The 25,324-nt window shown below is 55.4% G+C and overlaps 4 protein-coding genes across 7 annotated transcripts in view; 1 reads left to right on the top strand and 3 right to left on the bottom strand.

Moving 5' to 3' along the window:
- Positions 1 to 3,371: 3,371 nt before the first annotated feature.
- APOA4 (apolipoprotein A4) lies at positions 3,372 to 5,664 on the bottom strand. The gene is made up of 3 exons (XM_047070343.1): positions 5,616 to 5,664; positions 5,124 to 5,250; positions 3,372 to 4,344 (listed from the first exon to the last, which is right to left on the bottom strand). Exons 1-3 carry the CDS (start codon positions 5,662 to 5,664, stop codon positions 3,372 to 3,374), a joined length of 1,149 nt encoding a protein of 382 aa, XP_046926299.1.
- Positions 5,665 to 11,821: 6,157 nt separating this feature from the next.
- APOC3 (apolipoprotein C3) lies at positions 11,822 to 13,412 on the top strand. The gene is made up of 3 exons (XM_047070436.1): positions 11,822 to 11,876; positions 12,043 to 12,166; positions 13,289 to 13,412. The coding sequence occupies exons 1-3, from the start codon at positions 11,822 to 11,824 to the stop codon at positions 13,410 to 13,412; spliced, it is 303 nt and encodes a 100-aa protein (XP_046926392.1).
- A 2,617-nt stretch (positions 13,413 to 16,029) lies between these two features.
- Positions 16,030 to 17,730, bottom strand: APOA1 (apolipoprotein A1). The gene is made up of 3 exons (XM_047070342.1): positions 17,688 to 17,730; positions 17,339 to 17,492; positions 16,030 to 16,680 (listed from the first exon to the last, which is right to left on the bottom strand). Exons 1-3 carry the CDS (start codon positions 17,728 to 17,730, stop codon positions 16,077 to 16,079), a joined length of 801 nt encoding a protein of 266 aa, XP_046926298.1. The 3' UTR covers positions 16,030 to 16,076.
- Positions 17,731 to 24,800: 7,070 nt separating this feature from the next.
- The window catches only part of SIK3 (SIK family kinase 3), a 243,912-nt gene continuing 243,388 nt past the window's right edge, over positions 24,801 to 25,324 (bottom strand). For all 4 annotated transcript variants that reach the window (XM_047070395.1, XM_047070394.1, XM_047070397.1 and 1 more), the window contains one exon: positions 24,801 to 25,018. The gene's annotated coding sequence lies outside the window, so the exon portion shown is untranslated. The remainder of the gene's footprint in view (positions 25,019 to 25,324) is intronic.

Raw genomic sequence — 25,324 nt, forward strand, 5'->3', positions numbered from 1 at the left:
CCGCTGTTTTTGACTGGGCTGGAACAATCCCTCAACAGGAGTAAGGCCCTGTGGGTTCAGGAGGAGAGCAGGCCCCACACCCTTCCTTTGCCTTGTTGTGCTCTCCTCTCCCTAATCAAGGCCGTTCCATCACCAGACACCTCAGGGGTAGTGACCTCTCTGACGTTCTCAAATGACCTCTGACCTTTGAGCTTTGGGGATGGGTGCAGGTGTGTGGCTAGTGTCTCAGCCCAGCCCACACCAGAGCTGGCTGACACTCTTTGGGGGCACTAGCCCATGCCTGTAGAGGAGTCCATCACATCCGGGTCACCTGAGGGGCCACGGGGGGTTGGGGGAGCTTCAGGCCTGAGATTGTGCTGGGCTCTGGACAAACTGCACTGGGCGATATTGATGTGGGCTGTGCAGAAGTCCAGGAAACACCCCCTACCCGGCACTTGCAGGGGACTTTAAGTACATGGTTCTTCTGAGTTTAAGTGTTTCAGTCTTGCTATGTGGTCAAGCCTGGATCCCGGAGTAGCTCTGGTGAATATGTATTAATTTATTTGTTTGTTTGTTTGTTTATAGTTTTGAAAGTAATACTATTAGGATGGCTATTATTAAAACAACAATAGAAAATAACAAGTGTTGGAGAGGGTAAGGAGAAAAGAGCCCCAGTTCCCTGTTGACGGTAATGTAAAACATTTGCATGAAAATATGGTGTTTCCTCAAAAAGAATCAAACATAGAATTACCACATGATGCAGCAATTCTGATTCTGGTTATATACACAGAAGAATTGAAAGCAGAGACTTGAAAATAGCATAATAGCATTATTCACAATAGCCAATGGGTAGAAACAACCCAGGAGTCCATCAATGGTGAGTGCCTAAACAGAATGTGGTCTATACATACAATGGAATAGTATTCTGCCTTTAAAAAAAAAAAAAGAATAGAAGAAGAAGAAGAAGAAAAAGAAGGAGGAGGAGGAGGAGGAAGATATTCTGGTCCATGCTACCACATGGATGAACCTTGAAAACATTATGGTAAGTGAAAGGTGAAAGAAGCCAGACACAAAAGGACAAGTATTGTATGATTCCCTTATGCATATTCTCTAGAACAGGTCAACTCCTAGAGACAGAAAGTAGAGTAGAGGTTACCAGAAGCTGGCGTGGGGGGTGATAATGAGGAATTCCTTAATGGATACAGAGTTTCCTGTTTGGGATGATAAAGAAATTTTGGAAAGGGGCACCTGGGCGGCTCAGTCGGTTAAGTATCTGACTTCGGCTCAGGTCGTGATCTCATGGTTCGTGAGTTTGAGCCCCGCATGAGGCTCTGTGCTGGCAGCTCAGAGCCTGGAGCCTGCTTCGGATTCTGTGTCTCCCTCTCTCTGTGGCCCTCCCTCACTCACACTCTGTCTCTCTCTTCCTCTCTCAAAAATAAATAAAACATAAACAAATTTTTTAATAAAAAAAGAAATTTTGGAGATAGCAGTGATGGCTGTACAACATTGTGAATGTAATTAATGTCTCTGAATTATATAATAGTTAAAATGGTAAATTTTATGTTATATATATATATATATGTGTGTGTGTGTGTGTGTGTGTGTGTTTACCACAATAAAAAGGTAATACTAAATAGTATCTTAAAATCCCAATACTATATAAAGTATATGAAGTGGAAAGCAATATCTCACCTTTCTGAGATGAACCCTGATGAATTCACCACCTGAGCTTTCAGTTTTCTTTCTCCCATGGAAGTCAGATATCAAGAATCGAATATGATCCAGCAGAACCCATCTGCCCCTTGGGTGGTGGGCATCGCCCCTGCTCTGTGGGGTTCTCGGGGGCTGGACGGCTTGCTTGGGTTTGAAACTCCGTTCCACCACTTGCTACCTAATGTACCTCACCATTCTGAACTGCCTTTTCCTTATCTGCTGTATCTTCAATGTTACAGTTTGTTGGGAGGAGTATATGAGTCAATGTACATATACCATGGGGGGCTGGGGGATTTTGTTGTTGTTATTGTTGTTTTGTTTCAGTGTTTATTTTTGAGAGAGAGAGACAGACATACAGACAGACAGAACGTGAGTGGAGGAGGAGCAGAGAGTGGGAGACACAGAATCGGAAACAGGCTCCAGGCTCTGAGCTGTCAGCACAGAGCCCGACGTGGGGCTTGAACTCATGAACCGCGAGATCATGACCTGAGCCACAGTCAGATGCTTAGCCAACTGAGCCACCCAGGTGCCCCTGTTTTTGTTTTTTTTGATATTTATTTATTTTTGAGCGGGAACGGGCGGGAGCGTGCACAAGCGGGGAAGGGGCAGAGAGAGACAGAATCTGAAACAGGTTCCAGGCTCTGAGCTGTCCGCACAGAGCCCATCATGGGACTTGAAGTGACAAGCCGTGAGATCATGACCTGAGCTGAAGTCAGATGCTTAACTGACTGAGCCACCCAGGCACCCCTCCACTGTGTTTTATAAAAGCACCTAGCACTAGGGAGCGCAGAATATCAGCTTTATTGCAATGCCTGTATTATAACTTTCTGCCACTGGACATTCCTCATTCCCTATTTTCTCTTCTGTAACCCCCCTTCCTTTCCTACTATTTACCACTGCCTCAAATGCCTGTACGGGGCATGCACAGAATCCATTTCTTTCCAGCCTATTCCTTAACGTTTCCTCTTTAGCAGCCAACATGGAGTACCAAATACAATTCTCTCTCTGAGAAGAATTTTAGGTCTAGCTGTTGAATTAACGGACTTTTTTTTTTTTTTTTTACCTCCTTACACATTCACATACAAATATACATATGTTTCTGAACGGGGTTGTATAATGCATAACATCCAGAACCTGGCTTTCGTTTGCTTAAAATATCTTGGACATCCTCTCATAAAGAGATGGATTCCCCAAACCAAATCAGAGCATTCCTCTTGTACTTGGGAACTCACGAGAGAGTGAGCCCCGTTGTCAGAACATGTATGAAAAGGGTGGATAGAGCCGGCTAAGTGAATATTTCGTCTTTGGATAACATGTGACATCTTTTTCCACCTCTCCTTAGAGCACCCTCGAAAGCCCTCTCAGCACTCCCTGCCCTCACCCCTCCTGCAATCTCATCCCCCCAGCCCTTGGTGTCCCTCAAAGTATCCCCTGCCGGCCCCTGCCAAGCTTTGCCAAGCCATGATTTTCACCCAGCTCAGGCCCACCAACGCCGAGAAGACACGCTGCGACCAGACTGGACTAGTTTCTCAGCAGCTTTATTGAGTAGCGAGAGGTAGTGTGTCTTTCCACTGGACATGTGTCCTCAAGCTTGTACAAGAACTGCCTTGGGACAGACAGACAGACCGGTGGCCGGGCAGGGCAGGTGTTCCTGGTAGCGCGGGAGCACCAGGGACAGCTCAGCTCTCCAAAGGGCCTGGCGCCTGCTCCTGCTCGGGGAGGGCCAGAGGCATGTCCTGGTTCTCCTTCTCCTTGAGGGTGCTGAAGAAAGAGTTGACCTTGTCTCTCAGATCCTTCTCCAGGAAGCTCAGGTGGTCTTCCATCCCGCCTGCGTAGGGGCCCAGCTTCTGCCTGAGCTCCTCCACCTGCTGCACCAGGGCTCTGTTGAAGGTGTCGCCGTAGGGCCCCAGGTTGCGGCGGAACTCCTCCACCTGCCGGTCCAGGTGGCTGTTGAGCTGGGCCAGCGACTCCTGCAGTCCCTTGGCGTTGTCCCTCAGCTTGCCGCGCACGTCCTCGGCCACCGGCGCCAGGCTCTGCCGCAGCTCGTCGGCATTGGCCGTGATCTTGGCCTTCAGCTCCTCGGCATTCTTCTTCATCTGGAAGGCCAGCCCCTCGAGCTGGTGGTTGAGCTTCTCCTGGACGTCCTGCGCGTAGGGAGCCAGGCTGCGACGCAGCTCTTCCACGTTCTGGTCGATCTTGACCTTGAGCTCATCGGCGTAGGGCGTGAGATGCCCCTTGAGCTCTTCTATGTTCTGGTCGATCTTGGCCTTGAACTCATCTGCATAGGGCGTCAGTGAGGACTGCAGGTTGTCCACGTTCTCGCGCAGCACGGCCTCCATGCGCTGCGCGTGGGACGTCAGGTGGCGCCGCAGGTGCTCGGCGTGAGTGTTGACCTGGGTGCGCAGCTCATCCGCATACGGCCCCAGGCGCTGCTGCAGCTCGCGCACATTGTCCCCGATTTTCTGGCTCACCTCGTTGGCGTGGGGCAGCAGCCGTGCCCGCAGCTCCTCCAGCTCCTTCCGAATCTCCTCCTTCAGCTTCTCCGAGTCTTTGGTCAGGCGTTCGTGCAGCTCAGTGGCGAAGGGCACGAGCTTCTTCTGCAGGTTATCCGCATAGGTGTTCACTTGCCCAAGCTTGTCCTGGAAGAGGGCACTACAGAGGAAGGACACAAGAGGGCCACCGTTACACTTGGCATTCCGTGCCAGGACCTTGTCTCCTTATATACCTGCCTAAGACAGGTGAGTGTTCAAGGGTACTGAGTTCACCCAGCTCGGCTCTGTGGTCTTCCCTGCGGCAGACCATGGTTTGAGAGGGTGGATGCAATAGACTAAGTTATTACTTTTTATCTCTGAGTCTCCCCCTGACCTTGAGTCACCTATCATGTGACCTCCAGGGGTTTGCTTTCCCCTCCCTATCTGTGAAGTAGAAAGGGCAGACTTTGAAGTCCTTCCCAGCACAGGTGCACTATGACATAGGTCACATTCATTGATAGGATGTTAGGCTCTGGACCCCTCCCAGTGTCTTTTACAGATTCAAAATACTGGTTTCCCTGTATGTGCCTGTCCTCACAGGCTCCCCAGATATCCCCACGTCCCTTCCCATGATGTCCCAGGGGCCCGTCTTTCTGGAATGTGTTAGGACCCAGCTCCCATGACATCTCCCTCCCTCCCTTTCTTCCATGCATCTCAATGCTAAGACGTGGCCATTTGGCACAGTCTAGAAGGTTAAAGCAGAAGATTCCTTAGGGATTATCAGTCCAACCCCCTGTCTGCATGTGGATCCCAGATCCAGAGATCTCAGGGCCACTGGGTGAGTTAGTGGCAGGGCAGTGGGCATCCTAAGCCCAGGTCTCCTGCCTCTGAGCTCAGCCTTTGGCTGCCGCATTGCATGGCCTTTAAGAAGCCCCACCCCGCAAGTCGTGTCTTTCTTACTTGAGCTGCTGGGTGAGCTCAGACTGCTGGAGATGTTCCACGGCTTCCTTGGCATTGTTGCTCAGCTGACTGAAGTAGTCCCACACCACGGTGGCCACCTGGTCGGGACTGACCTCAGCCCGGGCACCTGGGCAGGAAGCAGACAGTGATTCATGAGGACCTATCTCCTTCCTTGCCCCTCTGCACCAGCCCTGAGCTGCAGACCAGCTGATGGTGGGGGAGCCTGACCGCTGATCTCCTCCTCTGTGCTTCCCTAGTTAGAATCTGGGAAGTTAGAAACTGGGCTGGCACTCACGCCAGCAGGCAGAACATTCTCAATAGGCCAGCCCTCCTGTGAACCGAGTGGCAAGTGGGCAGCCTTCTGTGTCCAACTGGGGGATGACAGGCATTTGGAACCGTCCTGTCGCCTGGGCCTCCGACTCTCCATCCTGCCCACTCGATGCGGCAGAGGGTCCTGCCCAAGAGCCCCATCCAGAGGAAGCTCCTACTCACCGGTGACAGCCACTAGGGCCAGGGTCAGGACCACAGCCCTCAGGAACATCCTGGGCTTCTCGCCGGGCTGCACTGGATCCTTTCTGGAATCAGGAATCAGACGGCGCAACGGGAGAGGCTCTCAGGCAGCTCCACCTGTGCTGCTGTCCGAACTGACCAAAACTCAGAGCCAGCCAGCCATTTAAACTCCCACCAGCCTGCCCTCCCCGCCTCCCTCCCCCGTGTGACTCCACGCTGGAAGATGACACATTCCCAGGAAGCCTCTTGGACTTTTGTGACTCTAAGACAACGTGGAAGCTGGCAGTGGACTGAGGCTTGGGCAGCAGTCAGAAGAAGCTGTTCTGTGCTCATGCCCCACCCAGTATGAAGGGAGGGTGGGGAGCCATGAGCTGCGGGAGGCAAGAGGCCCAGGGAACCCCCGAGCCAGGGAGGGACTGATGCCCCAGGGGCCCTGCTGACAATTCTGGATCTGAGCCAGGTTTGGGGAGTAAAGTTCACACCTCCTCTGTCTGCCTCAGGGGAAAGAGTCCCCCCGCCCCACACATTTCGCAAACTGACTCCATCTCAGAGCACCAGACACTAGACTAGGACATCCAGGGTCACGGGGACAGCAAGCTAAGATCCAGAGCTCTGGTCAAGGTGCGCCCAGGAGGAGGGCGAGTGGGCAGGTCGGTGGAGTGGGCAGAACCCCGTATTGAAAGGGTTAATTAAAAAAAATTTTTTTTAATTCATTTTTGAGGGGGAGAGAGAGAGAGAGAGAGAACACAAACAGGGGAAGGGCAGAGAGAGAGGGAGACACAGAATCTGAAGCAGGCTCCAGGCTCTGAGCTGTCAGCACAGAGCCCGATGCAGGGCTCAAACTCACAAACCGCGAGGTCATGACCTAAGCTGAAGTCAGACGCCCAACCAACTGAGCCACCCAGGCACCCCTTGAAGGGGTTGATTTTAAGTGTGCTTCATGTCCCGCTGCTGCCCAGCTGTGCCACCTTGGCCTAGTGACTCAACTTGGCCAAATTCTGAGCCTCAGTTTCTCCTTTGAACACGGGGTTGCTGGGCATAATAGATGAGCTGTTGTTCGTGCAATGGGTGCAGCGCCTGGCTCAGAATAAGCACTACACAGTCGTTGTTGTTATTAATAATAACCTTGTTTTCCTGATTGGGGCCCTGGCAGGGGGTCCAGTAGAATGCTCATCCCTCCAGAGAGAGGGCAGAGTCAGGCCCAGCCCTCTAGGGATCACCAAGGTGGGGTACGATGCAGGGGAAATGGCTCCCAAGCTTAGCCACACTCCCTGGGTGGGAGCAGTCAGCCTGTGCTGAATCTCAGGACCTGAGCCTCTTAGGGGACTTCTCACTGGGGGCCGGGGGATGGGGGCAGGAGGTCTTCTAGGAGACTTCTATCGTTCTCTACAATGAGGCCATACACACGATTACAGAAAGCCATCCACCAAGAAGACAACGCGGCCTGCTCTGCATGGGCCCCTCTGCTAGACCATGCCACCTGCAGTGACTGTGAGAGGAAACTCATTCCCACTGCACTGTTGGCTCTGATCCGAGAGCACAGGGCCCGACACGCGGGTGGACTCCTGGCCACCCGCCATCACGACAGCCACAGTTGTGTTAACCCTGATTTATCGGGCCTCCATTTTTCATACTCCAGAGGTGGCTTGATGTCTCATGGGATTAAAGACAGCTAAGGCCTTCAGCCTCTTGTGCCCTGCCGTGTCCCCATACTGCCCGCGGTCGCCTCCAGTCTCAGGGAGCCCCGCCTTCCTGGACAGCTGTCCCTATCTTGCGGTAGTTGTGAAGGGCTCAGATTCTGGAGTCGGACTCCATGGGTTTGCGTCTGGGCTTCCCACTTACTGTCCACGTGACCTCGGGAAAATCTCCTAATCTCTCTGAGTCTCAGCTGCCTCAGCTGGGCGTAGAATAATGAGGAATCAGTGAGACAGTGTGTCACGCTGGGAACAGTGTCTAGGAACAGCACTAGCCACATTTCACCCTGCAAGCCTTACCTCCCTGCCACACTGGCCTATCGCTCCTGTTCCTGCTCCCCAGTCAGGCACAGTCCAGTCTCGGGTGGGTGCAAAGGTCAGTGCTCAGTGCCCCCATCCCTTCCCCCGGGGCCAGAGATGAAAAGAGCAATGAGTCACCAAGAACATCTCAGCTGCGGCCTGACCTCTTGGACTTGGAGTGTGAACAACAGGTGCCACCAGCATGTGACAGGTCCTGTCTCACTTGCCTGGGCGTACACACACTGGGAGTGTCTGTACCCCGCTGAGCATGTCTGAGAGCATCTGCCAGGACGTGCACAGATTCACATAAGTGTGCAAACACTTCAGCTGTCTGTGGGCACAAAGCTAAGGCATCTCGCTAAGGGACCGGTGCCGGCCTGTGCGACAGCCACAACCACGAGGCGGGTGTGCTGCTTCCTGACATGTCGTGGGTGGATGCCATTACTGAATGCATATGTTTCCCCAAGTCAGTGAGCACGTTTTGCATCAGTCTGTAAACAGATTTGCACCAGGAACAGGGGAAGAACGAGTGTCCAGTCTTACAGAGTTGGAGCTGCGGGCTCGGCCTCCAGCTGGGCCTCTGGTTCTCTTTGGGCACAGATGCTGGCCTCTCCTGCAGGACCTGACCCTATGAGACAAGAGACGGCCCCATGGGTGGACACAGGGGGCCCATGTGATGCTGGGCACATCACGTGCCTCTCTGAGCCTCGCTCTCCTTGTGTGTGCAATAGACGGCCCTAATGGTTGGTAACACAATGAGGTTGAAAGTCCAGCATTACGGCCACCCTCCTGTCCACCCCACAGGGACAAAACCAGGGGTCAGCCCAGAGCTCAGAGTCAGGAGGGGAGAGCTCAAGACCAGCCAGAGACAGGCAAGTCACATGGACATATTCCCCACAGATGCTCCACTCTGGCCCTCCCCACAGGGCAGAATTAAAGAGGGGTAGCTCCTGTTGTTGTTGCAGGAAGGATCTGGGTGGGATAATAGGAGGAACTTCCAGCATGGAGAGGCATGGGGAACCAGATCCTCCGGCTGGCAGGGCTGAATCGGGGCTCCCCATCCAGCCTAATGGCAGGGGCATGGATCACAGAGGATTCTGTGCTAAGCCTCGCCCAGACGCAAGGAAGCTAGTGAGGTATCAGCCTAGCCCTAGGGGACCAGTTTTGGCCCCAGCTGCTCAAGCCTCCCTCCCGCCCCCTCCTTACCACCACTGGTGACTCCTTACAGCCAGTCTGCGGGCCAGGCCCAGAGCAGCCACCTCATCCCAGGGGAGCCAGCGTGGGATGGAGAGAGAGAGAGAGAGAGAAAGGAGAGCGAGGCAGCTTAGGCTGGCCCCTGAGAGGGCCCCTCCCGAGATAGCCCTACTGAGACCCAAGCCAGAGCTGTCAGGAGGGGCACTCAATTGTGCCAAGCCCTTTGAAAGAGGAAAAGTCCCAGGACTCATGGCATGCCACACCCCTGCTGCATGGGCCCACACACCTGGGTTCTCTGCCCAGCTCAGCACGACCCTGCTGGGTCTCTCTGCCCCCATCTTCTGACCTCCCTGGCCTCAGGGGGCCCATTGCTACATGTGAGAGAGAGGACAGGTTCCTCCAGACCCTCCACACACAGGGAAAGAGAGTTGGAGGGTCCAGGGCCAAGGGATCCAGCCAGCCCATTCTAGCAGGCGCAGAGGACTTTGTACTCTGACCCAGCCTGGAACCTGGATTCCCACTGTGGCCTTCACCTCTGGGGCCGAGGGACAGGCCAGAACAGAAGAGTGACATGGGCACAAGTTGCTGTCTACCCTCCCCGGTGCGCAGATCCTTCAGTGACCTGATCAGCTTCCTTTCCTCCCCACCCCATCACCAAAATCTGTGCTCAGGAAGAGATCTGAAACTGATTTACTCTAAGGTCTGAGTGAATGATAAATCTCCAAGGGTCTCATCGCTCCAAGCTGCCTAGCACCAGTACTGGTATTTGAAGACCTGGATTCTGGTTTCCAGCTCTACCAGTGATGTGCTGTATGTACTCGGGGACATCTCTACCCCTTTGAGCCTTAGGTCTCTCATCTACCAGATGGGATCGTTAATATCTACTTCATAGAAATCTATTTGCATTTTAACAGAATACAAGATCTAAGTCAAAGGAATGAACTTCTAATGGAGAAAGGTCAAGTCTTAGCAAACAAAGAATTCTGAGGGTGGAGCCAGGCCTCTTTCTCAGGCCTCTGATTTCACACCATGGAGTTAGTTGCTTCTTCCTGAGAAGATGGCTGCCTGCTTTCAAAAGCCCTATTTCCTCCTGCCTTCAGACTATGCTGTCTAGGGATAGACAAGGTGTTTGGGAGGAAGAAAGAGATTTATCAAGCCTGTTCCATGAACCAGTTGCTTTGTACATGCCTCATTTACTTTGTACCACAACTCTTGGCGTACCAGCATTCTATCCCCTTTTACAAGAGGAGCAAATTGAGGCTGTGAGGTATTAGGTCTCTGTTCCTGGGTCATATGACTTAAGAGTCACAGGCATCGTTTGAACCTGGGATTTCTTGGCTTCAAAGTCTTATTAGCCTCCCTGATCCAGGTTATGGCTCCTGTTGCGGGCCCAGGGCCACCTTACCCCGAGGAAGGTAAGGCCGAGTCCTCTCCTGGACAGCCCCTGCAGAACTCCTCTGTCCCCTCTCCCCACCGAACTGGCCTCACCACAAACTCGGTTCGTTCCAGCTCCCCTCCCAGCCAGGGGGCTCTGAGGGCTGCCATTTCAAAGCTGAGGAAACCAAGGCCCGAGGTGAGAGGTGCTCAGTGCTGGCAATCAGTCCCAGTTGTCGCTGTCTGGGGAAGGCCCAAGCCTGGAACCCCAGCTCCTGCCCCAGGAAATGTTATCAGTGGGTCCAGAGGGCAAGGGGAGGAGGAGGGGGGAAAGGCCTTGGGCTCAGAGCAGCCTGTGCTGTTCTCCCACCACCCCCTGCCCTGGGCTCAGCTGGAGAGGCTCCTGGAGAAGAGACGTCGATGCAGGGGAGGGGGCTGTGTGGAGTCAACTGTGTCTCCCCTCCCCACACAAGCCTCTGCCCATAGGTCTTCGGTGACTTCACTCCCGACACCCCACCCCAATACTGAGTTGTTCTCAAGCCTGAAGAAGCCCATCACCTTCTCAATCCAGCCCCCACCCCTTCCAGGCTGTTTCCAGGGCCCAGGGGGCGGGGGGCGGGGAGGGACCTGAAAGGCATGTGTGAAGGGCTGCGGTGGCCCAGAGACCCCTGGCTTCTCCCCTAATGCCTTTCCCCTACCTCTCCCTGGGGAGCCAGGCCGCTTGGAGGAAATGGGGTATGCCTAGTCCCTGAGCCCCTCTGGGCTGCAGGGGTGGCAAGAGACCAGTGTGGTCACCGCGGCACCTAGAGATTTCCCAACTCTCCCAGCAAGCCTGGCTGCGTCTGGGCACCCTGCCTCGGGCCCTGGTCTAGACTGATCAGCAGGTGACCTTTGCCCAGCTCACTGGGCCCTCTGTGTCCGCTGCCCTGGAGACAATATAAACCAGGTCAGAACCCTCGGGTCTGCCTGCTCAGTTCATCCCAAGAAACCGCTGCTCCAGGTAATGCCCCCTGGGGAGGAGGAGGGTGAGGGAGAAAGGAGAGGCAGGATGGCGAGGGGCAGAGGACGGTCCCTGCCCAGACCGGCCAGCACAGACTGGAGAAGAGCTTGCTGGAGCCAAGGAAGCCCCGGGGCTAGAGAAGCAGCCAGCACCTCTAGTTGCACACTGGGGGAAACCGAGGCTCATGGAAGGCAGGGCACTTGCTCACAGCAGGACCGGAACTGGCTCCAAATCCGTGCACTTTCCCTCACTCTGTGTTTAGGACTGGAAGAAGCCTTAGACCCCAGACAGAAAAACCGAGGCCCAGAGAGGGACAGGAATCTACCCCAAGTCACACAACGTGTTAGTGGCAGGAACCAGGCCAGAACCCGGGTGCCTTGATTCCTGGTCTGGTGGGTTTTCTGCTCCGGCCCTCGGCCCCGCGCTCTCTCCCAGCCTGGCTCTGCCCGAGGCCCCTGGCTGAAAGCCCTTCACCTGCCGTGTTAGCTGGCAGCAGGCCCTCTCTCCTCCTGGCTTGACCCAGCTCAGGATCCACGGCAGGGGCCACACCACCTCCCCAGCGAGGACCAGAGGTGGGGGGCTTGGGGTACCCCTCTCAAGACACTTCCCCGCAGGACAGAGGTGCCATGCAGTCCCGGGTCCTTCTCGTCACTGCCCTCCTGGTGCTCCTGGCCTCTGCCCGTAAGCAGCTCGTGGGGACAGGGCTAGGGATAGGGAGGGGCGGGCAGCCGTCTGCCTGGAGGACCTGGGAATGGCTTGAGGATCCCACACCCTGGCCGGTGGCTGGGCGGAGGCGAAGGGCTCCCCAGAGGCCAGTCTATCTCACTCCACCCCGCTCTCCCGGCAGGAGCTACAGAGGGGGAGGACCCCTCCCTTCTGGGCCTTATGCAGGGTTACGTCCAGCATGCCACCAAGACCGCCCAGGACACACTGACCACCGTGCGGGAGTTCCCGGTGGCCCAGCAGGCCAGGTACACCCTCACGTCTCGGTGCTCGGTGCCGGCTCTGGGCTCCCTCCCGCCCCTGACTCAGCAGAGCCCGGGCAGTGGGGCTGTGGCTTGCCCACACCCACCGGGACCTGTGCCTCTCGGAGCCTCCATGCTCTGGTCTATGGAACGGGGCCCTCACGGGGCTTTCTCGGGCTGGAGAGATGGAGGCGGGCTGTAGCCTTCCTTCCCCTCATCTCCTCCTGGCCTCTTCTCCCTTTGTGGGCCCTCCCTTCTCCAGGCTCTCTGCACGGCTCTAAGGAAGGCCCTGTTAGCTCTTGCTCCCACTCCCTTTTTCTGGTGGAGGTTGGCTGGGAGGTCCCACCCAATCCAATTTTCAGCCTGGTGTGTGTGTGTGTGTGTGTGTGTGTGGGTGTGTGTGTGTGTGTCTTTGTCTTCCTGCCTTGTGCCAAGACTTGGGGCCCGTGTGAACAGAAGTCTGTGCTTCCTCTCCCATCCTGCCCTGCCTTCTAGTCCTCTCTTCTCTCCTGCTCCCTTCCGCACCTCCACTGCGAATTGGCCAGCATTCACATAGCTGAGGCGCTCACAGAATTTCACAGTCCTCAGAACCGGCTGTGGAGTGGGTATTGTTTGTGCCATTTTGCACATGAGAAAATGGAGGCTCAGAGAGGTTAAGGGACCCCCCCCACCCTCCGCCCCCCCGCCGCCCAGTTCACACAGCTAATTCATCCTCTGAGGATTTTCCAAAAGAGAGACTGCTTCCCTCTGCCCCACCCCACTCGGAGCCACTGGGTTGTGCAACCCTGGCGGGCATCATTTGCCTCAAATAGAATGACAGCCCAGGCTTTACAAATCTCCCACTCAACCACTCCCCTCCAGCTGGCCTCAGACCCATGGTGACCCGAGGTCTGCCCCACCCTGGAGAAACAAGCTGGACTTGTGCTAGGGTCCCATCACCCCCTCCAGCATCTCTTCTGCCTGAGGTGACAGCAGAAAGGGTCTTGGCCTGAGGTGTCAGGGGCGTTGCTGGAGGAGGTTGAGGGGGAGGGTGGAGAGGCAGTGGGGATACGGCAGGGGCCCCGCCGCCTTCACGTGAGCTCTTACCCCCACTTCCATTGCTTCCCCTTACTGATTTAACTACCTCAGGGCCTGGATGACCGGTCGCTTCAGCTCCCTGAAAGACTACTGGAGCACGCTTACAGGCAAGTTCTCTGGGTTCTGGGATTCGACCTTTGCCGTCACACCGACGCCAGCCTCTGAAGCCAAGTGAGACCTTGACGCACCATGTCTTCCTGCCCATCCAGCCCGCTGGCTCCTTGGGCCATCCCAAAAGTCGCTTGAAAGTGACGGCATTCTCACCTTCCGCCCCACCCCAGACCTGGCCCGCCCCCAAGCCTCCTGCCCTGCCAATAAAACTGGATGAGAAGCTGCCGCGAGTGGGACGTCCCACGCGTGCCATGTGTGTTCGGGCGTGGAAATGGGCCAGGGCTCTTCTGTGGGTGGGCGCTGGGCTGCGTCCCACTCAGCCGGCCTGGGGCCAGGGCCCTACGTGCCCGTTAGCAGTCGGGTGGTGTCTGGGCCCAAGTTTCCTCATCACACGGAGGCAGGAGAACTCTGCTTCCACAGGCTTGTGTGGAGGAGAAGATGGGGTAAGAGGTCCGACAACACTTTGATAAACTGTCAGATGCTGTACAACATGACTTGAGTGTGTGATCTGTGCCAGGCACCGTGCCTGGCATCTTTGTGCCATCCTTCATCAGAGCTGTCACTGCTGTCCGTGGAGCTCTGTGGAGCTGACTCGCGCTACCCGGGCCGCCTGGCCCTCTCAGCCACACTTGAGGGAAGGAGGCTGACGGGGAGTGGCTGGAATAAGATACAACTAGGCTGTGGTTTGGGGGCCATCATTTTATATCAGCCTTAGTTTCTTATCTGTTAAGTGGGTGCAACAATGCCACCTCCACTGTAGATTGGTTGAATGAATGAATGAATGAATGAGGCTGCGCAGAGCACCTGGCACATCAAAGTACCTTGTAAATGGTCATCCTTGTTGCTCTAGGCTGAGCTGATTTCCCCTTGGGACCAGAATTGGAGCCGGGGGGAATCCGGCGTCTCAGGAACTAAGAAGGAACCCAAAGTTACCCAACAGAGGCTGTTTCCCTTGTGCCCCCACCCCCCAACAGATGTTCACGTCAGGGAGTCCCAGAACCACAGACTACTTGGGCAGGCCCTCGCTCTTCCAAGGAAAAAACTGAGGTTCAGAAAGGTGAAGGCACTTGCCCAATGTCATAGAATCAGCCAATGGCGGAGCTGGACCTGAAGCTCAGATCAGCTGCTCATATTCTGCTCAGCTGACACAGAAAAACACTTCGTTACTCCTCCGCTGGGTGTCAGGAGGCTCTTTGGCACATCTGGCTGACATCAGCACCTCCGGCCCCGTGTGGAGACATCTGCTCTCCCTTTGGAAATCCACCTGAGCTTTTCTTCTGGCCCAGCCGGGCCAGGGATCCCAGCACCCACACCTGGAAAGTGTTCTCACCCAGATCTGGGCTTGACACCTATTACGGCTCTTGATGGCTAGGAACTAAAAAGCCCACCGCTTTACCCAGAAGTTTGCAAGACGCGCTGGAGATGGGGGGAGAGGCAGGGGGCAAAAGGCCCCGTGGGGAGACGGCAGGGAAAGTTCCATCAGGGCACTGCCCAGATCTCTGATCTGTGAATCTGGGCACGCACATGGGGGTAAGTACCTGAGTGTGAAGAGGGGGCCGGCTGCGCATAGGAGTGTGCGCTTGAGAACGTGCATGCGCCTGTGCACAGCCGTGTGAACTCGAGTGCCTGACCACACGTTTTTTTAAAAAACGACCCAGAATGCGTCTGAAAAGGGTTACCGAACCCATCCAGCTCTTCAGCCCTGGCCTGTGACTTCCGGGTTCAGCTTTGTCATCAGTATCATGGATGTAGCGGCGGTCTACCCAGGATTTGGGGGAGGATGCAGTGAGATGACGGATATGAATGCATCTTAGAAATAAAAGTGGGCTAATTACCTGTAATCAGGTGGGGGTTATTGTTCTGAGTCAGGCTTGGAGCCCCGCGGTGGGGAGGGCTGGTTTACACAGCTGTGCTGGAGGAAACATCCGCTGCTTCTGGAAAGGGCGGGACCCTGAGGAGTGGCATGCTGCCCTTGTGAAAAAAAGAAAAGGGAAGCGTCTGTTTTTTCGTTTTTGGAATTCATCAAGAAGGAAGGAGCAAAGGCTAAGCTCTTTGTTTGAGCACGTCCCTAATCCTTCCAGCCCCAGGGGCTCCTTGAGGCCCACCCCAGCCCACCTAGGGCCAGAGTGCTGGCGGGGCTCCTGGCCTGGCCTGTGTGTGTGTGTGTGTGTGTGTGTGTGTGTGTGTGTGGTGTGGGGGGGGGGGTGACACTCCCCACCCGGCTGGAGCCCACTTCTCCCAGCAAAGCCAGCCCTGTTTCCTGACCCTCCTCCAATAGGGCTGCGGTTCTTCTCGCATGAGGAGTTTTCAGGTTACTCAGCGTTGGATTGTCTGTCACCTTGCCTGGTCCTCTCTGTTTGGGCCTCCTCGGGAAGGGGACTCCATCCACTACCTCACTCCTAGCGGCCGGGTCCTCGCATGAGGACCCTGAGGGGCCCAGGTTCCGAGCTGATGGGCTTCGGCTCCCTGTCCCCTGGTCAGAGGCCCTGGCGCGGTGACGTCCCCTCCGCCGCCCGCACCCCGTTCCCATTCTCCCCCCAAAAAAGAATTGATAGTTTTTTGGAGCACATTTTATTGTTTAAAAATCACAACTGAAGCTTCAACAAACACAAAAACAAAACAAAACAATGCAGCCCAACACGGGCGTTCCGCTTTGAAAACGTTTATTCTAAGAACTCGATCGAAGGCCAGGGGAGCCCGAGGCGGCCCCCCTCTGGTCCCGGGCGCGTCACTGAGCGTTCAGCTTCTTGGTGGCCTCGTCGACGATGGCCATTAAGCCGACCTTGAAGCTCTCCAGCACGGGCAGCAGGCCCTGGCGGAGGTCCTCCAGCGCGGGCTTGGCCTTCTCGCTGAGCGTGCTCAGGTGCTCGCTGGCCTTGGCGTGGTACTCGGCCAGGCTGGCGCCGCCGCTCTCCTTGAGCGCCTGCAGCCGCGCGGCCAGGCGCTCGCGCAGCTCGTCGCTGTAGGGGGCCAGCTGCGCGCGCAGCGCGTCCACGTGGGTGCGCGCGCGGTCGCGCAGCTCCTCGCCCAGCGGGCTCAGCTTCTCGTGCAGCTCCTGCAGCTTCTGGCGCGCGCCCTCGCGCAGCTCCGTGCCCAGCGGCGCCACCTTCTGGCGGTACAGCTCCACCTCCTCTTGCCACTTTTTCTGGAAGTCGTCCAGGTAGGGCTGCACCTTCTGCTTCACCTCCTCCAGATCCTTGCTCATCTCCTGCCTCAGCACCTCCGTCTCCTTCTCCAGGTTATCCCAGAACTCCTGGGTGACCGGGCCGATCTGCTCGCGCAGCTTGGTGACCGTGCTGCCCAAGGTGTCCCAGTTGTCTAGGAGTTTCAGGCTGAAGGGGTGGGGCGGGGAGAGCGAGGGGCTCAGGGGTGGCCTCCCTGCCGGGGCACCCCGGGCCAGCCCCGGGGCCGCCTGCGGTGAGCCCCGAGCGGCACCTGTCGACGTCCCGCAGCCCGGGGGCCAGAGCCCGGCCTAGCTTGCCCTACACACGGTCCCCGCCAGGGCAGCCCGCCGTGCTCCCATCGCCGCCGCGTCCCGTTGTACTTGACGGACTGAGGAGTTAGTAAGAGACGAAGCCGGGCTTGCTGCCCAGTCTTGCCTGGCCCCAAAGCTGGGCCTCAAGGACCTCGTCTCCACACTCCCAGGCCGTCGTCGTCTCTGAAGACGGCCACCCCTGTTGCTGGGCAGGAGCGGGGCAGGTAGCTAAGAACGGGAAGGGGCTGGGTTACACTTGCAGGCAAAAGGCGCTGTGATTGCTGAGCCGGCAGCACAGATCTGCCCCTTGCTACGGCACTACCACATATTATTCTCCCTAAAATGAGTTCTGAGATGATGGGCATTTGGGGGATCCCATTCCTGTGTTTCAGGCCTTCTATGGGGCCCATGAAATAGGTGATCCGGCCATTGTGGCTACATCTTCCCACAGGCCTCTCTGTCCCCCAGAAAGCGCAACCCCTGCCCCTGCCCATGGCCCCAGGCTGGGTCCTTACTTCAGCTGTTTTCCCAAGGCAGAGGCTTCAAACTGGGCCACATACTCTCTGCCGCCGTCTTTGACTGCATCCACGTACACGGTAACTAAATCCTTCACTCGGTCCCAAGGTGACTGGGGGTCATCTTGCTGCCAGAAATGCCGAGCCTGGCTCCCTGCGGGTGAGAGGGGAGACCCAGATCAGGCCTGCTCTGGACCAGGATCGGCGCTGAAATGCCAGGCTTGGAGGCAGGGAAGAGGGGGTGAGAAATCCTGCTCCCTGTGCCCAGGAGGGTGGCCCACAGGGACTTAGGGAGAAGGGCCCTCTGCCAAAGGCTGGCTTCCTAAGTTGGGGGGCACGGGGTACCTACCCGTGAGGAAGAGCACGGCCAAGGTCAGCACCACGGCTTTCATCCTGAAGGGACGTGGGTGACCTGGAGGAGAAGAGGGTCCCGGGCTGAGCGGGGCAGGCCTCTAGCGTGGAGGGGCCCAGTGTTCTCCCGCTCATTTTAGCCAGGGGTGGGGGCAGGACAGAGTGGGAGAGGGTCTCAGAACCCAGAGTCCCAGCATGGGGACAGTCTGGAGCCAGGACCCCCGAGCCTCAGATGGCAGCACTTACCTCAAGGGCTCCAGCCGTCTCTGAGCTGCCAGCTCTCCTAGCCTATTTATGTCTCCAGGCAGGGGCTGGGCTGGGAGGCTGATAAGCCCAGCCCAGGCCTTGCTGCTGCTCACTGGTCCTGGCGATGTGGAACTTAGAGTTCAAGGATCAGCTCTGTCCCTGGGGCCGGACAAATAGAGTGGGCAAACAGGAAGCTGCGGGGGCTGCAGGGCCAGGGATCAAGGGTTCAGGCGGGGGCCACGGGGTGGTTGCAGGCTCGCAGGTCCTCAGGGTCGGGGTCATCTGGACCCATCCCTTCTCCTGAGGGGGAGGGGGATATGTGCCCTCCAGTGTCTGTCGTGCCAGTGCAGCCGGGGAGAGGAGGGAAGGAGGCAAGAGACACCAGCTGGCCAGGGATGGCCGGGACTCCTCCACTCAGGAGATGCCCTCCCCACCGTCCCCTTGCATTCCAAGGAGATTATTTTGCACCCGCCCTGCCCTTCCCCTGCAAAGGCAGCAGACGGTCTTCCCACCAACACCCTGTTTCCTATTTTGTCCCAGCAGGTCAGCATACCTCTCTCCAGGCTCTTCCAGACCTCCCAAACCCTTAGCCTAAGGGGACCCGTGGAGCCAGGGAGTGGCCTGGGGAGAGTGTAGAGGGAGGGCTCAGTGGCTCCCAGACTGAGATTTTGAAGACCTGGCATTTCCAAATGAATTCTAGAGACCAACTGCGAGTTGCCAGCTCTTGATTTCTGTCATGTAAAAACGTTACCCACTGCCCTAGCCACCCACCCAGACCCCCGTCTACCAGGACCAGCTCCGCAAAAAAGAAATGATTTTTTTTTTTTAACAGCCCACAAAAGGGCATAATGTCAGAACCAAGGACAGTCTCTTAAATTGAATCCATATATATCTTTGCCTTGTTCGAGCTTATGTTCTATCACACACGGTGAGAATGGATACCAGCCTTCAGGGGTCACCGGTGCAGGGGGAAAGACCTCTGGAGTAGGAGGCGGCAGGAGACCTGGTTTCTCACTTCCTTCCTCCTCCAACTTGCAAAATCCTGGAGAAGGATCGCAAGCCAGTTATGTAATCTCTCTGAGCCTCGGTTTCCTCTCAGTAAAATGGAGACAGAAATGGCCGGGGTCGTCGGAGGACCCCGGGGGAGTCCTGTGAACGCAAACTGTGTGCTCACCGGCGTTGGCAGCAGTGTCCTCCACGGGTCCTCTCGGGAGGCCCGGGACCTCCAACACCAGGTCACCGACGATGGGCCCTGAGTCATAGAGCCTGTGTGGGACCCAAGCTGAGAGGGACACTGGGATCAACCCCTCCAGGCTCTCCTCCCTGCCATCTCACACATGAGGAAGTTGGAGAGAGTAGAATGAATTTGCCCTAGGTATCTGGTCTCTCAGCAAATTAGAGGCAGGACTGGACTTCGCACCCAGCTCTCTCTGGATGTAGACCCAGGATGGAAATGTGCCCTGCACCATCTACCCAGGAAATTCCCTAAACTCTAAACACCTGCCTGGTGCTGCTGTTGGCCAGGTCCCGGAGCCTCGGGGCCCCCAAGCCTCTGCCACTGTAGCGGGTCTCCTGCCCTTCACCTCAGACAAGGCGGCTTGGAGCTGGACAGCCCTAGGTTGGAGTCCCAGCTCTGCCATGAGTTAGCTGTGTGACCCCGGGCAACTTATACAACCTCGGCACACCTCAGTCCCTTATCTGCCGAATGAAGAAAACGATGGGACATGCCATCTCCTGGAGTCACAGTATGAGGAGTATGTCTGGCAGGTAGGATAATGCTCCCCAACCCCCCCTCCCCCCGCCAGTGATGTTCAGGTCCTCATCCCTGGAGCCTGTAACTCTTACATGGTAAAAGGGGCCGTGTAGATGTGATTATAAGGACCTTGAGGGGGTGGTTTTCCTGGATTATCCAGGTGTACCCAATATCAGAAAAAGCGTCCTTAAACATACAGGAGGGAGGTAGGAGAAGCAGTCAGAAGAGAGAGGACAGAAGCGCAAGTCAGAGCGATGTGACTGCTGGAAGGGGGCTGCAAGCCAAGGAACGTGGGTGGCCTCCAGAAGCTGGAAGAAGAAACATATTTTCCCTTACAGCCTTTGCTGACACCAGGAGTTTAACTTGGTCTGACCCACTTGGGACTTTTGACCTCTAGAACTGTACTCAGGTAATAAATCTGTGTTGTCTTAAGCACCACATCGGAACATCCATGGCAAAACTGAAAGGTAGCTGGCATTCAGTAACGGTTCTGTGTCCCAGAATCCCAGTTTCTGGCATTCTATCCCCTGGCTCCCACAGAACACAACTTGCACGGTCAGGCCGGAGCTAAGACCTCGGCTTCCAGACGCAGAAGTGGCAAGTACTCACATTTTCTCTGTGTGGTTCTGACCTGCGGGTGCCGAGATGTGGGGCCTCTGTTCCTGCGCTGACCCTGCCCCAGGGATCCACGGGGCCCTGCAGAGAGGGAGGTAGTCTCACTGAGCAGCTGGCCTGGGCTGCCACTTGGCCAGCCCAGCTTTCCACCCGAGGCTTAAAGATCACGGGGGGGGGGAGGCTGGTCCCCTCCTGGGGGCAGTTCCTGGTGTCTCAGGCCAAGAGAGGCTCCTTTCTTTTTGGGCGTGCAGCTCGCCCCAGCCAGCATGTGGGGGCCTCAGAAGCTTACGGGCTGGACTTCAAGCTACCTGCCACTGTTCCACCCTTCTCTTTGGTTTATTACTTAAGTGCTCAGGATGGCTAACCCGAATTCCAACATTTGGGTAGTTCGCCAGTGGCCAAAGCACCTTCACAATCGTCCCTGGAAGGCTGGGCAGTCAGATATTTTCGCTGTTGTCTCGCCTAGCAGTAGATGGCAGCTCAGAGCTGCCCGTGGCTTCCAGCCATTGGTGTCTGGTGCCATCAGGAGCAGGACTCAGGAGGCCTGGCTGGCCACCTCGTGTTCTGATCAGGGGCTTCTCGGTTTCCCAGCTCGGGGATCGCAAGGCGTCGGGCTAGGGAGTGTTGGTGATGGCATCCTAACACGCGGGACGTTTTCTTTTCTACTGCCCTTGCTCACTAGTGTGTCTGCCCCATTTCATTGCAAGAGGTTTGCCTCAAACTAGTCCAAGCCCCTCATTACTCATAGTCTGGAGAGGAAGCAAGTCCTCTGCATCTCAGCGTCAGACAGGGGTCCAGCTAGTCCCTGCTGGAGGCATCAGGTGCCCACGGGTTGCACTAGCTGTGTAGTAAAGGTCCACCCATGTAGGCCCTTAGTCCCAGCGTGCTTTTTCCTTGATCTCAGGCACCTCCAGAGTGACCATTTGTGGAGCGTGTCGCCAAGGGGCCAGTCGGGAGTGCTGCTAACTCGCTGCATGAGTGGATTTTGCTCAGAATGATTAGCGACTCATTTCACAATTTGTGTCCCAACGTCATACTGGTCACTCTGAACTGGGAGGACTCTGTCCCCTGCTAGACTTGGCACATAACAGACACTCAACAAACATTTACTCGATGCGTGACAGCAGGCACAGTAAAGGGTCCCCGGGATGGTAAAGGGGCATCTGAAGGAGCGGGCTTTGGGAGGAAATGCAGGAGTAACTTCCGAGCATCCAGCCCTGTGCTCGAACGGAGAGGACGGTGCTGCAGGTCAGGACCAGAGACTTGGGATGGGGATGGTTCAGACCGAGCGGGGGGTAGGGAGCCCCCATGCCCGTAATTCCTTTTTGGCAATTCTGTCGCAACTCCTGGTGACGGAGCCCCAACCCAGGCCCCGGGGCAGGGCACCGTCACCCCCCACACACGATTCTTTCCTGCCCTCCTACTCAGGAGGAGACCAAGGTGCAGGTGGCTCACGTACGAGCGGCTGGGGCCGAGGTCTGGCACTGGGGCAGGCACACCAGCCCTCCGAACCCCTGCCTCATGGTTAGGGTGGGGTGGGGCATGGCACAAAGTCAGAAGGAGAGTCCAGCAAGGGTCTGTGGGCATGGCTCCTGCTTTCTAGAGCTCAGATCTCTGGTCTTGATCCAGGAGGGCAGCAGCCCACTTCGTCCGGAAGCTCATCGCACCTCTGGCCCAAAGGCACCCTGGTGATTTCATGGCGGGGACGCAACTGCAAAGGTCATTACAAGATGTGGAAGGCATCCGGGTGGGTCACCGAGTGCTTCCAGATACCCTCCCTCAAGCCTTCCACACGTGTGTACACACTCAGAGGATTTCTAGAAGATCCTTCTTGGAAGGCTCTTTCCATTCCCAACAGTCCCACAGTGACTTTCTGGTGCACTGTGGGTGCAAAAGCTTTCGTAAATGCCCTCTTCCTACTCTTCTTTCTACAAGCTTCGTATTTCCAGCTTCAGTGATCTTTCCTCACAGAAGAACCTCAACCAGCTAGCTCTTAGCCATGCCTGGGACCAGGCTGGAAATTCCACCCTGCCCTCTGGAATCCAGGTGTGAAAAAAGAGGAAAGCTATAGGAAAAGTCCCCTTTGTGTCCTAACACTTACCGGGCAGTCACATCACTGGGCCGGTTGGGGTCACCTCAGAAAGGCCCCAGGTCTTTGAGAACCTCCTTCCACTGCCTTAAAAGCACCCTCTCAAGGAATCGGTTTTCCATCTGACTCAGCAAACTCAAATGCTCCCTTCTGACGGGACAGGGTCCAAGTGGGGACACAGTGTGGGCTGAGTCCAGGCTTCTAGAGAATGCTAGCTTTACAAGGCAGGGTGAGATAATGGATTGCTCAAAGCTCCGCCCAGCGCTCTGTAGGCTTCCTCAGCCTCCCGGGTTCCAGCTTCCACCCGCCTGGATGCTTCTCTCAGCTAGACTCTGAACCACAAGGCAAGTAGCATTAGCAACATAAGATTATGAACAGGTTTTTACTTTCACAATCCCCTACTGTCCAACTAAGGTATTAAGTTATAAGTCTGTATGCTGCCCACGACCACCGTCACCACCACCGTCACCACCGCCACAAAAAGGACTAAAAGTCTTACTGCCACAATTTGGGTCTGGAGATCTTTTTAATCCATTTTTAGTCCAACATAAATGAGAAAGAAAAAAATACTTCTGACATTTTCAAAGAGCAGAAATAGGAAATTATGTTCATATACATTCAACATATACTGCGCTTATTGGTTACTACAATACAAAGCAATGATCTTTTACAAGTGTAGTTCGCGGGATGGCACGGTTAACAGGCTCACTGGCTTTCACCCGGCTGGCTGCTGGAGGACGGCAGCCTACTCTTCCATCGGCACAGTCCCATGTAAACACAACAGGCCGAGCACGTGTGTGAGGGGGCGGCTGGGGGCATGGGAGCTGGAACGAGCCCAGAGAAGTCCAACGGCGGCTGTTCGGGTCTTCTCGGCAGCCTCCTTCTGGTGAGGAGTCAGTGGCCTCACCAAGCGGAGGGGAGACTGGGGACCGTGCAAACACGGGACAGATCCCAAGAAAGGCTCTCTCTCGCAGTGCGGAAGTCCACTCGAGGGACATCGGGTCCAGGAGCTGAGCTGCCGGTATCAGTGAGACGGACGAGCCGCACGGGAATCCTGTCAGCAACATCAGGACGGCCATGCGGGGCACCCGCTTTCTTCTGTGCAAATTCAGGGTGAAAGACTGGGAGGGGCCTGGGGACCCTTCATTCTCCTTTCCCAGGAAAAAGGATCAAGAGTCAAAACATTTGACATGTCTTTCTTGGTTTGAAGATCAGATCCTCTGTCAGCCCCCAGCCAGCAGAGAAGACTTTGGTTTCTAACAGTGAGGAAACACAGAGAGAATGACAGACGGTAGCTACTGCATATGCACCGCTCCCCGGGGGAGGGAAGGAGACCACTACACCTGTCACTGGCACAAGTGAGCGCTGTTCACAATTACAAGGTCTACAGAAAACACTCTGAACAAAAGGTGCAAGTCACAATTCAAATAGAACAGAATCTGGTTAAACATGTCTCTTTTAAACAAAAATTCCTTTTGTTTTTACTTATTAATAATAATAATAATAATAACAATAATATCAACATTTACCCAAAACAATTCCTACATGATCAAGAATTAAAATAGGGGCTGAGGATGCCCAGGGAGGAGGAGAAGGTTAGGAGAGAGGCGGGGCCGAAGGCAACCTCCTGTTCTTCTTTGTCTGTGTCAGAGGCTGAAGGGGAAAAGCGTGTGTGCGTGTGAAGAAACAATCCTTGTACAGCACAATATAAAGTGAGAAGCAAAGGGGACACAAAAAGCACAGTGAACCACTGTTGGGTGTTCAGTCTGTGGGTGGAACCAGCAGGACGGGAAAGGCAGCCAACTTTCCAGGTTGTCAGAGGGGAGCTGAGTTACGCAGCGAGAAGGCTCACACGGAGGGAGATGCTCTAACTGGCATCCCCTCCAGGCCAGGCCGCTCTCAGCCCCCACACTAACGCTCCGATACGCTCTTGGCCAGGCCAGACAAGCTTTTCATGGGATCCGGGCGGTCAAGACCTTCCTAGGTTCCAGACTCGGCGGTTCTTTTTTTGTTGGTTTTTGCTCTCTTCCTGTTTTCCAAAGCGCCAGGGGCCATCACCCCTTCCTCTCTCCCTTTCCCCAGCCACTAAGAATCCAGAGGATGTTATCTGTGAGTAGTTGCTCCTGTGGACAAGCAATGCAGGGAAATGGAGAAATGGAGGTGCTCTGTGGGGGGACGCAGGGCAGGGGAGTGGCTCTGGGTCTCCTGGCCTCTATAATTTTAACTGCTTTGTTCTTCTGTCTCAGCAAAGGAAAGGAAAAAAGAAAAAAACAAGAAAAAGAGAGAAACAAATAAAAAAGAAAGAAAATCACCTCCAAAAGAAAATATATCAAAAAAAACAAAAACAAACAAAAACCAAACAAACCAAACCTCCAACTCAAATATACCAAATACACTTTCACAAAAGGTGGCGAACACGAATATCCTGTTTATTTCCTTGGTGACTCGGTCATACGAGCAAACATGGCAAAACCCCCTCAGAACCCGAAAGAACCGCACACTGATGAACCAAAGTGAGGAAAGGAGCCGTGACGCTCTAGGTGGACAGAAACACAAGGGCAATTTGGCGCAATGCTGCTAGATACTGTTGGTGTAAAGTCATTTCATTCCCGAGCTGTACACAAACCTGCAACAGAGCAGACACACACACAGGAGAGTCAGCTCGGAGCAAGAGGCTCAAACATTCGTTTGAACACTTTCGCGAAACGCAACTGGCTCCCTTTACCTCTGCCATACTGAGGCTCGAAGGTGGGTTTGCCAGACGGCTTAACCTTCATCACTGTTTTCTGTCAGAGTTTTCCAAGACAAAAGCAATACTACCTATGTACACATAGGCATTACTCCAGCCCAGCTGCTCAGTTTACCCGTTTTCTGCCACTGGCCTCTGATCACACAGCTCCGCTGTCTGGAATATTCTTCCGCTTGCAGTAGG

The sequence above is a fragment of the Lynx rufus genome, unplaced genomic scaffold (genome assembly GCF_022079265.1).
Source record: "Lynx rufus isolate CCGP_SWC_20201006 ecotype Redwood Valley unplaced genomic scaffold, mLynRuf1.p SCAF_9, whole genome shotgun sequence".
Lineage (NCBI taxonomy): Eukaryota > Metazoa > Chordata > Mammalia > Carnivora > Felidae > Lynx > Lynx rufus.